Below are 15,202 nucleotides of genomic sequence, written 5' to 3'. Positions count from 1 at the left end.
GCTTAAAGCCAACATGTACCCTGAGGGGAGTGCTATAGGGCTGTGCTGTACCTCTCCTCTCCTCTACGGCCTCAGTGCAGAGCCTGACGAAGCGAGGCACTGTGTTCTTCTCTCTCTCACACAGCATTTCCCTCTCTCCTCCCTCCCTCTACCTCTTTCCCTTTCCCCTCCATCCCTCCCTCATCTGTGCTGTACCTCTCCTCTCCACTTCCTCAGTGCAGAGCCTGACGAAGCGAGGCACCGTGTTCTTCTCTCTCTCACACAGCATCTCTAGACAACAGCCAAACACCTGGTCTGTAAATAACAAAAACACTGGCATTTAGAACACTAAAGATTATCTTCTCTAAAGTGACTTATAGTCAATATAGAAATCAGAGGTCATGAGATACACAGAGGAACTCACATCATATTACTTCCTCAATCCACACTGAAAAGAAACCACTTTTTATATAATTAGATTGATCTCCAGTTCCATGGAATTGAAAGGCCACTACTCTCAAGGGGATTTAGCATTTAGAGTGAGATCACTGAGGTATAAATCCTTACTTCCACTTAAGTCGAATTTTCACTTCGTAATATGTGAATGTCAATGGGAGACTAAGTTGAAATTCAACTTAAGCGGATCTTAAAGTACCAATGCAGGCGTTTTAATCTCAATATCAAATACTTTCTGGGTAACAATTAAGTACCTTGTTATATTAAAATGGTCAAAAAGAAACAAAAATAGATTCTTAGCAAAGAGCAATTTCTCAAACAACAATTTTGCTAGGACTGTCTGAGAGCGGTCTGAGTGGGGACTGAAAAACTGAAAACAGCTGTTATTAGCAGAGAGGTTTGGAACGCAATTTCTTATTGGTCTATTAGCTAATTTACCACCTGGTGATCTCACCAGGCACGCCAAAATTCCATATATATATATATATATATATATATATACACACAGTACCAGAATTTCTTTTGGACACACCTACTCATTCAAGGGTTTTTCTTTATTTTTACTATTTTCTACTTTGTATAATAATAATGAAGACATCAAAACTATGAAATAACATATATGGAATCATGTAGTAACCAAAAAAGTGTTAAACAAATTCTTCAAAGTAGCCAGCCTTTGCCTTGATGACGGCTTTGCACACTCTTGGCATTCTCTCAACCAGCTTCATGAGGTAGTCACCTGGAATGCATTTCAATTAACAGGTTTGCCTTGTTAAAAGTTAATTTGTGGAATTTCTTTCCTTCTTAATGCGTTTGAGCCAATCAGTTGTGTTGTGACAAGGTAGGGGTGCTATACAGAAGATAGCCCTATTTGGTAAAAGACCAAGTCCATATTATGGCAAGAACAACTCAAATAAGCAAAGAGAAACGACAGTCCATCATTACGTTAAGACATAAAGGTCAGTCAATCCGGAAAATGTCAAGAACTTTGAACGTTTCTTCAAGTGCAGTCGCAAAAACCATCAAGCGCTATGATGAAACTGGCTCTCATGAGGACAACCACAGGAAAGGAAGACCCAGAGTTACCTCTGCTGCAGAGGATAAGTTCATTAGAGTTACCAGCCTCAGAAATTGCAGCCCAAATAAATGCTTCACAGAGTTCAAGTAGACATCTCAACATCAACTGTTCAGAGGAGACTGCGTGAATCAGGCCTTCATGGTTGAATTGCTGCAAAGAAACCACTACTAAAGGACACCAATAAGAAGAGACTTCCTTGAGCCAAGAAACACGAGCAATGGACATTAGACCGGTGGAAATCTGTCCTTTGGTCTGATGAGTCCAAATTTGAGATGTTTGGTTCTAACCGCCGTGTCTTTGTGAGACGCAGAGTAGGTGAACAGATGATCTCCGCATGTGTGGTTCACACCGTGAAGCATGGAGGAGGAGGTGTGATGGTGTGGAGGTGCTATGCTGGTAACACTGTCAGTGATTTATTTAGAATTCAAGGCACACTTAACCAGCATGGCTACCACAGCATTCTGCAGCGGTATGCCATCCTTTCTGGTTTGCGCTTAGTGGGACTATCATTTGACCCAACACACCTCCAGGCTTGACCAAGAAGGAGAGTGATGGAGTGCTGCATTAGATGACTTGGCCTCCACAATCACCCGACCTCAACCAAATTGAGATGGTTTGGGATGAGTTGGACCACGGATGAAGGAAAAGCAGCCAACAAGTGCTCAGCATATGTGGGAACTCCTTCAAGACTGTTGGAAAAGCATTCCAGGTGAAGCTGGTTGAGAGAATGTCAAGAGTGTGCAAAGCTGTCATCAAGGCAAAGGGAGGCTATTTTGAAGAATCTCAAATATAAAATATATTTGGAATTATTTAACAATTTTTAGGTTACTACATGATTCCATATGTGTTATTTCATAGTTTTGATGTCTTCACTATTACTCTACAATGTAGAAAATAGTAAAAAAAAAAAAAAAAAAAAAAAAAAAAAAAAACATGGAATGATTAGGTGTGTCCAAACCCTTTGACTGGTACTTTATATATAAACACAGGAAAATCACGTTTTTGTCTGCACTGGGACTTTAAGGTTCAGACACTGCAATACTGTTTGCCAGCCAAGAGTCCTTAGCACCTCTGAACCGGCTGTAATTTGCAAACCTAGCACCATGAAAGAACAGCAGATCAACATTCGGTGCGATGTGTGTGATCCTTTAGGATTTACCCATAAGTGATCTCATTCTCTAAGTGATCTCAGTCAGCGAGAGAGCAAGACAGAGACAGAAAGAGAGAGAGAGAGAGAGAGAGAGAGAGAGAGAGAGAGAGAGAGGGAGACAGACAGACAGACAGACAGACAGACAGACAGACAGACAGACAGACAGACAGACAGACAGACAGACAGAGACAGAGACAGAGACAGAGACAGAGACAGAGACAGACAGACAGACAGACAGACAGACAGACAGACAGACAGACAGACAGACAGACAGACAGACAGACAGGCAGAGGGAGTGAGAGAGAGTGAGAGTGAGAGAGTGAGAGAGTGTGAGAGAGAGAGAGAGAGACAGACAGACAGACAGACAGACAGACAGTGAGAGAGAGAGAGAGAGAGAGAGAGAGAGAGAGAGAGAGAGAGAGAGAGAGAGAGAGAGAGAGAGAGAGAGAGAGAGAGAGAGAGAGAGAGAGACAAAGGAAGATAAATAGAGACATAGACAGAGACAGTAGGTGATCTTACCCTTGATGAGTCCTTTCTCCTGTAGGATCTGTAGTGGAGGTCTCTTCAGGATGAGCTTCTTCAGTCTGCTCCGAACACGCTTCCTCTCTGTGCTCTCCAGGTTGGAAGAAGAACAAGGGACTGCAGCGGGCGGGAAAGAATGAGAGAGAGGGGAGAGAGGGAGAATGAGAGAAAGAGATGGAGGGTTTGCTTTCTACCCAACCCCCTGAGACACTCACACACACCACCAGAGGAAGCACATGGTCAGCCACAGCACAAGAACAGCACCCTTGGAGCAGTGGATGGAGGAGAGACTCACGTGATGCTTTAGATCCCCCTCGACTATCTTCCTCGTCTCCACTCTGGTCCAACATCTCCACACTGCCCGCCTTCCTCAGAGAGTACATTAGGACATTGTCCAGAGGATTCTCACGGTTCTACACAGCAGAGAAGATAATTTCAACTGGTGCCAGATGTCTTTATTATGTACCATGAGTTGGTTTCTGATAATAAAAAAGGACCCCCACCCCTACACACACACACACACACACACAAAGTGAGACTCACCAGCCTGTCGATTACACTCTGGATGGTGCTGAACCACTCTCTAATCAGTGAATCTGTCTCTGACTGCAGTAGGAACTCATTCCCTGTCACCGTCCTCAGCTACCACACAGACAGACAAAATACCATGAGTTAGTCCCAAATCAAACACTACTCCTAGTACTGTAGTACCTCTTGTAGTGTATGCTACTACTTCCCAAAATTAAATTTCCATTCAGTCAATTTGGGAAATTAATTTAAATGAAAATTCAGGAATTGAAAAAATTGCATTGAGAATGAATGGTAATTTTAAATTCTTGAACTGGAATTTTTAAGGCATATTGAATTGACTGAGTTGAAATTGAATTGGCTCGAACCCTGGTGCACACAGCTACAAAACACAGTCACCGACTGAGCTTCCTCTCAAGAGGAGGTGAGAATGCTTTTTCACAGAAAACAACTTGAGAAGTTCTCTCTCAGTGGGACTAAAATAGCCACATTTGACTTCCCTAAAATACAGGGTGAAATAAAAATGTGTCTTAAAAATGTCATTGAAATTATGGTGGTTTGAGGGACATTGTGAAAGGTAGAGGAATGGGGATATGCTAAGTAAGTGACTCATTCCATTCCTACTTCCTGGTGTGTATCTGACCTTGAAGACGTTCTTCTTGCTGGACAGGTCGTTGGCCCACTGTAGCTGAGCTCCTCTCAGGTCTACACTGCTCTCTGGACAACTGTTCCCTGGTTTCTGGAGAGAAACACACGCACACAATCATTATTAGGAGTGATCACTTTTTACTCTCGGAACCCAGAACCACAGTTGGCCAGCGAATCATTTATCGTCGCTGTCGGATAAAAACCTCATCTCCAAACACAAACTTTTCAGGAAATTGAAAAATGGCCATATACTCCCTTTTACGAACAAACAATTATGAAACTTCAGAAGCTGTTTTGAATACATGTTTTTGGTACTAGAGTCATGAAATACACATTGAGGGGAGTTACTGCTTTCAATACACCCCGCACAAATTATTGGGCAAAAATTGAGTTACGAGGTTTTCATAAGACAGCAACGGTATATTAACAGTCTGTCACGAGAGACTAATATATTGTTAACTGTAGTTATCATGTTATAAAACATTTATTTATGTGTTTCAAGGTGAATAACACTGTCTTACCCAGCTGGAGGGGGTCTGAGATTTGGGATCCTTGAAGAAAACCAGACTATTCCCAACCAGAACCACCCAGGATGGATTCCAGTTTTTCCTAAAACATACACCAAGTCGAATGGTCAGGAAAAACTTCTGGGACTGAGGAAAAACTCCATCTTATATGTAGTATTAACATCAATCCCTCCAAGATGAGCCTGTCTTACCTCAGCTTCCTGCCTCCCTCTGCTATCTTGGTCTTATTCAGCAGACCTGCCTTTTCCAGCTCCTGGGGATGGGCGAGACGGGGAGAGTTTATGGTGTTATAGAGACATTAGAGTGCTAGCTAACTAGCAGTGAGAACATTAGGGTCAGTGGAGACATGGGGACAGTGGATGGGGCAGGAGGGTAGAGTGGGGTATGAGATAGTGGCGGCAGTAGCAGTGGGTGAGGCAGGTGGCCTTTGGAGACAGGGGACAACTGGGACAGTGGAGACGGGGACATGGAGGAGGAAGGTAGAAGGTGTGAGTCTCACCGGCGTGGAGCTGTCGTTGCTGTCTGGAGAGGGAGGCTCCACCACCACACTGGTCACAGGATAGGAGCAGTCTCTGCACTGCTGGCCCAGCTAGGAACAACACAGACTGTTAGATCTGGACAGATATAGTGTCTGTGTCTGTATGTGTGTTTCTGCATGCTTGCGTGCATTCGTTTGAGTATGTGTGCACCACAGGCGGTTGGTGGCACCTTAATTGGGGAGGACGGGCTCGTGGTAATGGAGTGGAATGAGTGGAATGATATCAAATACATCAAACACATGGATGCCATTCCATTTACTCCGTTCCAGACGTTATTATTATGAGGCCTCCTCCCCTCAGCAGCCTCCACTGTTGTGCACCCAGAGGTGTCATGTCCCCTCAGATTTGTCCTGTAATTTAACATGTTTTATTGTTGTTGTTGTTTCTCTGTTATATTACTAGCCACCTAGCAACTTTTATGAAGTTGGCTTTATCTAGCCCAGATAGGTTCCCTATCTCCCAACCTCATAACTAGTTACTAAGAAACAATTTCAGGCTATCGATCAAGTTAGAGTAGCTAGCTTGTCTAACTATCTTAACTTGCATGTCTGCTGGCAAGGTTGGTAGACTTTAGAAAACCAAGCAATAACTTAAATGTACTGAATAAGACTCACATTACTTTCAATATTGTACCCACATTTTTGCAGAGAAGCAGAGAAGCATATATCGTTTCTTTAAAAAAATAACCACCAGTCAGGAGGATACAGACAGCTCAAGAGGTATGCTTAGATATGCAGAAAAAATACTAATTTTTGACATAGAATTAATCATAATGATTATGGCTCTAGATTGCAGGAAAAGGCTGTTTCAGGTGTTTGAAAAGTGCAAAATTCTCCTACTTACGGACCGGGGGCATATCCCTCCTCCGGACCACCCCAAAGCCATCCTCACATACTTAGTGTTCCCTCAGATTTTTGAGGTTTGGAGCCAGATCTGCTAGATAAGGGTTCAGGCAAACAAGGCACCCGCCTCTATTCTTGCCCCACTGTGAGGCAACATGTTGCAGTAACACTGGAGTGCATCATACCATCTGATTAGTGCCCCTGTGTGCGCCTGTGTTTTTCTGTTTGTATGCTTATTCATGTGGGCATGTGTACGTGTGTGTACTCCACCTGTGTGTGTGTGTGTGTGTGTGTGTGTGTGTGTGTGTGTGTGTGTGTGTGTGCACGTGCCTGTCTGCCTCTGTGCGTACGTGTACAGTACCTTGCCGTTTTCAGGCAGAATCATGGATCGTAAGTGGCTGAGCTCCTCTGTGTCATGACGCAGTAGGGCGGAGTGACATCCCTGGACCTCCTTGTCTCCTGTACTGAAGGCTGTTGTGCTGATGGTGTCTGAGGATACTGATCGCTGCATACTCTACAGGACACCAACACAGAGGGGAAGACACGTTATTCACTTTGTGTGTGCATAGAGGAGGCCAGGCTGCTCTCGGAGGCCAGGCTGCTCTTGGACTACTGTGTTTGATGGATACATCACTTTCGAACCCAGAATAAAATATTGCGTGCGCTGGCTAGCTATGTTAAAAGTCTGTCACAAGAGACAAATGGATATATTATAAACAGAGCTACAGCCTTATGTCACTAGAGAGCAGATGGATGAGGGGTCCTCACATGCACGCCACCAAGATACCTCTGCCAAATGGAGAACTACTGGATTAGGCACGGCATCAGCAAGAAAAGAAGACTCCCAAAACGGTGATACACTCCCAAGTGTGCTGTGTGTTTTTTCTACAGACTATCTTTTGCTATCCAGAACCTGATCAAAGCCTTTGGATATGGATCTATCCCTTCTCATAGTGAGTTTGGAAGCAGGTAGTTTAGCGGTTAAGAGCGTTGGACCAGTAACTGAAAGGTCGCTGGTTCGAATCCCCGAACCGACTAGGGGAAACATCTGCCGGTGTGCCCTTGAGCAAGGCACTTAACCCTAATTGCTCCTGTAAGTCGCTCTGGAGAAAAGTGTCTGCTAAACGACTAAAATGTAAAATGTTTGGCAGGGTCGCTCACACAGACACACTGTGCCATTCCTCGACACACACCCCAAGGTCACTGGTCCAGAACAGTGAACTCCCTTAATGTTATTCTCTGTTGACACTGAGCCAGATGGTAAACTAACTGTGGAGTGGTTAAGAGGTTTTCATTGGCCCAGTTCTGTTTCCATCAGCTTTGTTTCACTCCACTTCACATGGGCTGAGAGACAGGAGGCTGCTGCCACTGGCTATGACACACAACTCACGACCCAACACACAACTCACGACATAAGCAGTGTCTGTCCCAAATGGCCCCCTATTTCCTATGTAGTGCAAAACGTTTGACCAGAACACTGGGATTGTGCCATAGAGATGCAAAATAAATACCCATCTTGATGGGTGCCATCTTCCCATGATGAGTGGGTGAGGATTCGTTTTGGAGCCAAATCTGCTAGATAAGCGTTCAGGGAAACAAGGCACCCGCCTCTATTCTTGCCCCACTGTGAGGCAACATGTTGCAGTAACACTGGAGTGCATCATACCATCTGACATCACAAGTTGACATTGTGTAACTGGATACGTGATTGGTGTTATAAAGAGTATCTGAACATATGAGAATGCCTCAGACATTCTAAAGCCTGTTTGGCAGCCTGGCCCCAGCTTAGCTTCAATTCCTGAACATCTGATCATCAGAATTGGAGAGGTCTTGTCACTGCCTATGTGCCAGTAGGTACGAAGAGGATAACTAAGTAAGACTGCTTTCTTCTGATAGCCCCAATGGGGAAATTAGTTTGTATACTGTAGGTATTGTTGTTTTACACATCAACTGTACTTTGAGTTCCTTGTTTGATGCCAGGAAGTTGTTTCCCCTGTAATCATCTGTAAATTCAATTTAATTCAAATCTCACCTGTCCCAGCTCCCAGCCACTGTCAGGCTTATGGCCAGTGAAGAGGACGTCTGGAGATAGCTGGATGAGAAGAAGAAGAAGAAGAAGAAGAAGAAGAAGAAGAAGAAGAAGAAGAAGAAGAAGAAGAAGAAGAAGAAGAAGAAGAAGAAGAAGAAGAAGAAGAAGAAGAAGAAGAAGAAGAATACTTTATTGATCTATTTCCTTACAGTCCACAATCAATTTGTCTTTTGCTTTCCCTACAGAGGCAAATTACAACCAACACTGGCCTAGAATGACCAACACATTAAGCAACACTTAAATGCATGAATACACACTTTTCTTTCCAAACATGTCAGTTGACTTGCCAGCATATCATATTTCACCCCTCATGCTAATTATGAAAAACAGGATGCAGATTGAACAGTAAGCAGAGCTTGCAAGCATACACACTCACACCACTCACTTCAACGACTGACAGCTCAACCTATTCCAATGAATGGCATGACTGAGTGCTCTCCTCACCTCACCACAGTTCAGTAATAGTGAAAGCACAGATAGCATTATGCCCGTTTAAATCTAACGTTCTGCTGACGTGTATGCGGTCATAAAGCTGGGACATACACACACATACAGGTACAGTCATAATAAACAGTTATCTACCAACTGTGAAGATGACAGCACTAACATGAGCCTATATGGGGGGGGACTCTGAACTTACAGCACACTGTTCATCAGCCTATAGACCTCGATATGAAGTGTTCCCTTGTTAATCCATATGAGAGTCAGTCCCCTCCGCTGTCAGTCGGTTGTAGCTTTCTGACACACACGTTTTAATCTTGAACAAAGTAACTACAACCCCAAACCACTTCTGCCCGTCTGTCCTTCTCTCTCTCACCAAACTTCCCCTTTCTATAAGGAAGCTAATACTATCAACATGTACAATTGCTCTCACTCTACACAACCAGGAAGCCATGTGCCAAGACTAAGAGAAAGACATCATCATATCAACAATATAGCAACACTAACAGTTATAACAGCAACAACAGCACAGAGCCTTATTTTAGCTCGTTGAATGGTCTTATCTTTGTAGTTACCATGGTGACACTAGCAATATAGGTCAGTTGGGGTTGAAGTTAAATGCGGCCCAGACACAACTCTACTTTACAATACTGTGTGGTTATTCCTGTAAGTACAGTGTAACAACTATTGTAATTACTCATTGCTACACTTTACAACCCTACAGATGTCGGATCTTAACCTGATCACTCTTTTGTCGCAGAGAACTGTCCTGCTGCATCAGGATATTCAAATGAGCCTTGTGAGTCCCTGAAAAAGAGCAGTTCTCTTTCTCTCCATTCGGGGGCAGTCGAGTCATTGGGATCAGGGCTTACTATCAAAATAATTGTCTCTCTCGCTCGCTCAAATGCTAGGCCTAGGTGCTATTACCGCAACATTCAAATGTACAAAAATGTACATGAAATGCAGCCATTCACATCAACAACCGTTGTTTTATATAGCTTAATAACACAAGATAGACATTGATCTCCACTAGGCTACAACATACAAGTGTCAAGTGTACGCTGAGGTCAAAATTGAGTTCAATCGTGGCCTACGGTGGTTTAGCAGTTAGTGTTGCTGCTTGTGCCTTCAGCGCACAAGCGGCATAAGTTTGATTCCGTCCCACGCCCTTCTGGCACAAATAACTAAATCCCCCCGATTGACGAGATTTATTTACACATTTCAAAGATGGACAGTCCAGGGATATTTTGATAGGATATTACCATAACAGACACTTTAGGATGACATAAAATAATACAAATAGGCTACACCAACATCAGCTACAAATTGTTGGGTAAATTGCCACGGTGAATTTGCCGTGGTAAACGATTAAATACTTTATTTCTATTGTAGGCTACGGAATGCTTGTCAAATAGATCAATGTCATTAGTCTGTTCAAAAAGGACTAAGTTGTTCAGAGTAAAGGTGACCAATAATGGTTGTTATTAAGATCAGCTGTGCGGGTAAATTTAGCGTGTATTGCAATAATCTACTGCCATCGATGGTTGCAATAGGCCCCTTGTTATTTTATTATATTCCAATACATTCCATAGGCTACCCTTTAGCCTATCCATTGTCACATAATGAAAGGTGTGAAAACCGATAATAGGTTGTAAGGTTCTGTAGTTATTTTCTTAGTCAACCTTGTGTTCCCTGTTTCTTTGTGTTCTTGAACGTAGCCCTGTCTTTCATTTTTGTTCATTGATTTCACTTGCGTTAGTTACTCACCTGGTCTCATCAGCTCCTTATTTAGTTCAGTTCTTTCTGTTTGTGCCTTGTGAGGTATTGTTTGTTTTGACTCGACTAAGCCTTTTTATAGCTCGTTTGTGAGAACCAGTTTTAGCCTTCAGTCCTAGTTTTGATTCTCCTGCCTGTTTGCCTACCTGTGTATGACCATTGCCTGCCTGTGACCACGATTCCTGCCATGCTCTGCGTGTGAATCTACACCTTTTTCTCCCTGAGTATTCATTACAAAGGTTACTGGTTGTGTTTCCTTGAGTTGATGAGCTGATTTGGGCCATCAGTTGATTGACAGATGTAGGCATACTGTGGAACGATACTTTCCTCCAGTGTGGATGCTCGTCCACATTTTATAGTTAGGCTATGTATAATTTGTCAATATAGTTTTGGTCTTTGGTGTGGATTGAAAGCCTGTATTGTGTGGCTTTAATATTTCATTTCGTAAAGCTGACAGGATGTTTATGCATTTGAACCTATCAAAGGATGATTTCGTAGGGCTGAAACACTTCTTTGTGTAAATTATGAGACTATTCGTTTTACTTAATATAAACGCAATTAAACTTGTGGGCCTAACATAGGCACAGCACTGGGCGCGAACTCATGACCTGCGGCGGTTCAAAATGTTCTACCGAGCTCTAAGAATACTGATACATAGGCACGTCTTTTTTCTTTTGTCTTTAAGCCTTCCCCAAACTATAGCCCTAACCTTAACCACTCGGAACGAATGGCTAAACTGTCAACTTTCCAGATGTTTCTGTTTTAACCCTTTAAGCATGCAGAATGAATGCGTCAAAAATAGACGATCATCCATGAGTCAATTGGCAGTGGGCCGGATTCGAACCCATGCCGACTCTGGCATATGTGTGCCAGAGTCAGTGACTGTAACCGCTGGCCAAACAAACACTGAGGAAACACATCATTTATTCTGCCTCTTGCTTGCCTTCAACATGTAATAAAACAATTGACCTGATTTTGCCTAACGACAAATACATCTACCCCCTACAAATATGTCAATTTATTATAATCCACATAGGAATTCACACAAGACGCTGTAGCCTGCACGTAGCCTAAGGGGCGGACTGGGACAAGAATTCAGCCCTGGCATTTTATCCACACCAGCCCATACACTTGCGGGCTACCAGCTATACACATACACACCCCATCCCCACACACACACACCCTACACCCTGACCCTACACAGTCTACTTAGACACAGGCAGTAGTGCTGACACATAACATTGGTAGCACAGTACAGCATTTATCAACAATTTCTGTACCAGTGACTGGCGAGACATGGCCCTCCTCCTTTTTAACCAGCTCATGTTTAAAACAAATACAATATGTTAAAACACTGGAGATACAACTCACCACTATAACTTTGTCTCTGCTCTTCCCTGTTGTGCTGTCTATCTATCTCAGCATCTTCTCTGCTGTCACTCTGTGCTTCTTCTTGTTCTCTGTCTCTGTCTGTCTGTCTGTCTGTCTGTCTGTCTGTCTGTCTGTCTGTCTGTCTGTCTGCTTAAGCCTTCTACGTTATAAAAGCCAAACTAACGACTTAGGCTATATCGCAAATTAGTGCCTGTCATATGTGTTCCTCTGAATCAACACCTACCGGAAGTGTTAGTTCTTACAGGGCTCCAGAGTTCAGACTAACATTTTCCCCTGGTGTCACTGGTGCCACTAACTTTTACAGTTGGTGGCATCAGCCCATCAGTAATCATCTTATGAAGTGATTCATGATGCTTTATTAACAAATGTAATAAATAGGCTACTGAGGTATTCAAGAAATACCTTGTTTCATCTAACACGTCCAAGCAGGAATCCATGACTCAAGATATTTTGATGTGCAACCTAATCCAGTGATTGTCATGAATTTTGGGTTGACAATTATTGACTATTGTTGCTATATTTTACTGTTCAAATACGACTCCAGAATTTCCAGTTTTTTGTTTTGTTCAATAGAGATGAATTACATACACCTTATGCAGTGGTATAAAGTACTTAAGTAAAAATACTTTAAAGTACTACTTAAGTAGTTTTTTGTGGTATCTGTACTTTACTTTACTATTTATATTTTTGACAACCTTTACTTTTACTTCACTACATTCCTAATGAAAATAATGTACTTTTTACTCCATACATTTTCCCTGACACCCAAAAGTATTTGTTACATTTTGAATGCTTATCAGGACAGGAAAATGGTCCAATTCACACACTTATCAAGAGAACATCCCAGGTCATCTCTACTGCCTCTAATCTGGCTGTCACGACTTCCGTCGAGGCTGCCTCCCCTCCTTGTTCGGGCAGGCTTCGGCGTTCGTCGTCACCGGCTTACTAACCACTGCCGCCCCAATTATCATCATCACATTTGTCTTGTTTTGTCAATCACACACACCTGGTTCTAATCCCCTCATTAGTCTGTGTATTAGTGTTCCCTCTGCCCCCTTGTCCTTGCGGGTGATTGTTTGAATGTGAGAGTAGTGTAGCTCGGTGGAGCTACTCGTACCATTTTGTTGCCAGGGTAGATATTTCCCCTGTGCCTATGTATTGTATGGAGATACCGTTACAGTGTATTGCCAGGGTAGATAGTTTCCCCTGTGCCTGTTTCGTTTGTCGCTATTCCAGCGTATTTTGTGTAACGATGGAATAAACTCTGTATTCGGTGATTACCCTCCTGCGCCTGACTCCTTCCATCACACTGGCGGACTCACTAAAAACAAATGCTTCGTTTGTAAATTATGTCTGAGTGTTGGAGTGTGCCACTGGCTATCCGTAAATAAAAAAAACAAGAAAATGTTGCTGTCTGGTTTGCTTAATATCAGGAATTTGAAATAATTTATACTTTTACTTTTGATCCTTAAGTATATTTTAGCAATTACATTTACTTTTGATACTTAAGCATATTTAAAACCAAATACTTTTGACTTTTACGCAAGTAGTATTTTACTGGGTGACTTTCACTTTTATTTGAGTCATTTTCTATTAAGGTATCTTTACTTTTACTCAAGTATGACGATTGCGTACTTTTCCCACCACTGATCTTATGTGCGCTAACTAATATCATAGGCTAATTAATTTGGGGTCAACACCTGAGGAAGTGGAAACTCAACACATTAACTAAATTGCTATCGCTAAATATAATAGGCTACCCACTGCTAGCAGCCATGTATTCATCCAACAGTAAATGTAATGTCCTAAAAAAACATTGCAGTTGTAGGCTACTAACTATGAGACCTACAGTGCATTCGGAAAGTATTCAGACCCCTTGACTTTTTTCACATTTTGTTACGTTACAGCCTTATTCTAAATTTTCCTCATCAATCTACACGCAATACCCCATAATGACGAAGTGAAAACAGGTTTTTAGACATTTTTGTGGGAACTCCTTCAATACTGTTGGAAAAGCATTCCAGGTGAAGCTGGTTGAGAGAATGCCAAGAGTGTGCAAAGCTGTCAAGGCAAAGGGTGGTTACATTGAAGAATCTAAAATCTAAACTATATTTTGATTTGTTTAACACTTTTTTGGTTACTACATGATTCCATATGTGTTATTTCATAGTTTTGATGTCTTCACAATTATTCTACAATGTAGAAAATATTAAAAATAAAGAAAAACCCTTGAATGAGTAGGTGTGTCCAAACTTTTGACTGGTACTGTATATACAGTGTATTCGGAAAGCGTTCAGACCCCTTGACTTTTTCCACATTTTGTAACGTCACAGCCTTATTCTAAAATTGATTTTTAAAAATGTTTTTCTCATTAATCTACACACAATCCCCCATAATGACAAAGCAAAAGGCTTCGCACTAGATGTTGGAACATTGCTGCGGGGACTTGCTTCCATTCAGCCACAAGAGCATTAGTGACGATTTGTACGCGTTACGTGCTTCAGTACTCGGCAGTCCCGTTCTGTAAGCTTGTGTAGCATACGACTTCGCTGGCTGAGCCGTTGTTGCTCCTAGACGTTTCCACTTCACAATAACAGCACTTACAGTTGACCGGGGCAGCTCTAGCAGGGCAGAATTTTACAGACTGACTTGTTGGAAAGGTGGCATCCTATGACGGTGCCACTTTGAAAGTCACTGAGCTCTTCAGTAAGGCCATTCTACTGCCAATGTTTGTCTATGGACATTGCATGGCTGTGTGCTCGATTTTATACACCTGTCAGCAAGAGGTGTGGCTGAAATAGCAGAATCCACTCATTTGAAGGGGTGTCCACATACTTTTGTATATATAGCTTATGTTCACCATCTGGTTGGTATTGTCATCGGAACAACTTAGTCATTTTTGAACAGACTAAGGGCGATTTATCTATTTGACAAGCATTCCTCATTTACCATGGAAAATCTACTGTGGCAATTTACCCGACACTTTGTATGAATGGAAACTAATGTTGGTGTGGCCTACTGTTACTGTTTCATTTGTTTTCTATTCATGTTATCCATTAAATACAACTGTCTTTAAAATAAAAGTGTATGTAATGGTAATTTCTTATCAAGATCGGGGTGAAAGTCGGCAGGTAGCCTAGCGTCTAGAACGTTGGGCCTGTAACCGAAAGGTCGCTGGTTTGAAGCCGCCAAGGTGAAAAATCTGCCGATGTGCCCTTGAGCAAGGCACTTAACC

The 15,202-nt window shown here is 42.4% G+C and overlaps 1 protein-coding gene across 1 annotated transcript in view; it reads right to left on the bottom strand.

The window, feature by feature from the left end:
- Positions 1-195: 195 nt before the first annotated feature.
- Positions 196-15,202, bottom strand: part of LOC311121723 (rho GTPase-activating protein 9-like) — a gene marked incomplete at both ends in the record, with an annotated part of 33,971 nt that continues 18,964 nt past the window's right edge. The window contains 10 exons of the mRNA XM_084196180.1: positions 196-294; positions 3,183-3,302; positions 3,481-3,598; positions 3,729-3,827; positions 4,357-4,452; positions 4,883-4,970; positions 5,080-5,141; positions 5,388-5,477; positions 6,631-6,783; positions 8,302-8,361. Of these exons, the coding sequence (XP_084052306.1) occupies positions 196-294; positions 3,183-3,302; positions 3,481-3,598; positions 3,729-3,827; positions 4,357-4,452; positions 4,883-4,970; positions 5,080-5,141; positions 5,388-5,477; positions 6,631-6,783; positions 8,302-8,361 (985 nt within the window). The remainder of the gene's footprint in view (positions 295-3,182; positions 3,303-3,480; positions 3,599-3,728; positions 3,828-4,356; positions 4,453-4,882; positions 4,971-5,079; positions 5,142-5,387; positions 5,478-6,630; positions 6,784-8,301; positions 8,362-15,202) is intronic.

Source organism: Coregonus lavaretus, assembly GCF_964263955.1.
Source record: "Coregonus lavaretus genome assembly, contig: HAP1_SCAFFOLD_6148, whole genome shotgun sequence".
Classification (NCBI taxonomy): domain Eukaryota; kingdom Metazoa; phylum Chordata; class Actinopteri; order Salmoniformes; family Salmonidae; genus Coregonus; species Coregonus lavaretus.
The sequence above is the reverse complement of the archived record's forward strand: the minus strand, read 5'-3'. Positions and strand labels throughout refer to the sequence as shown.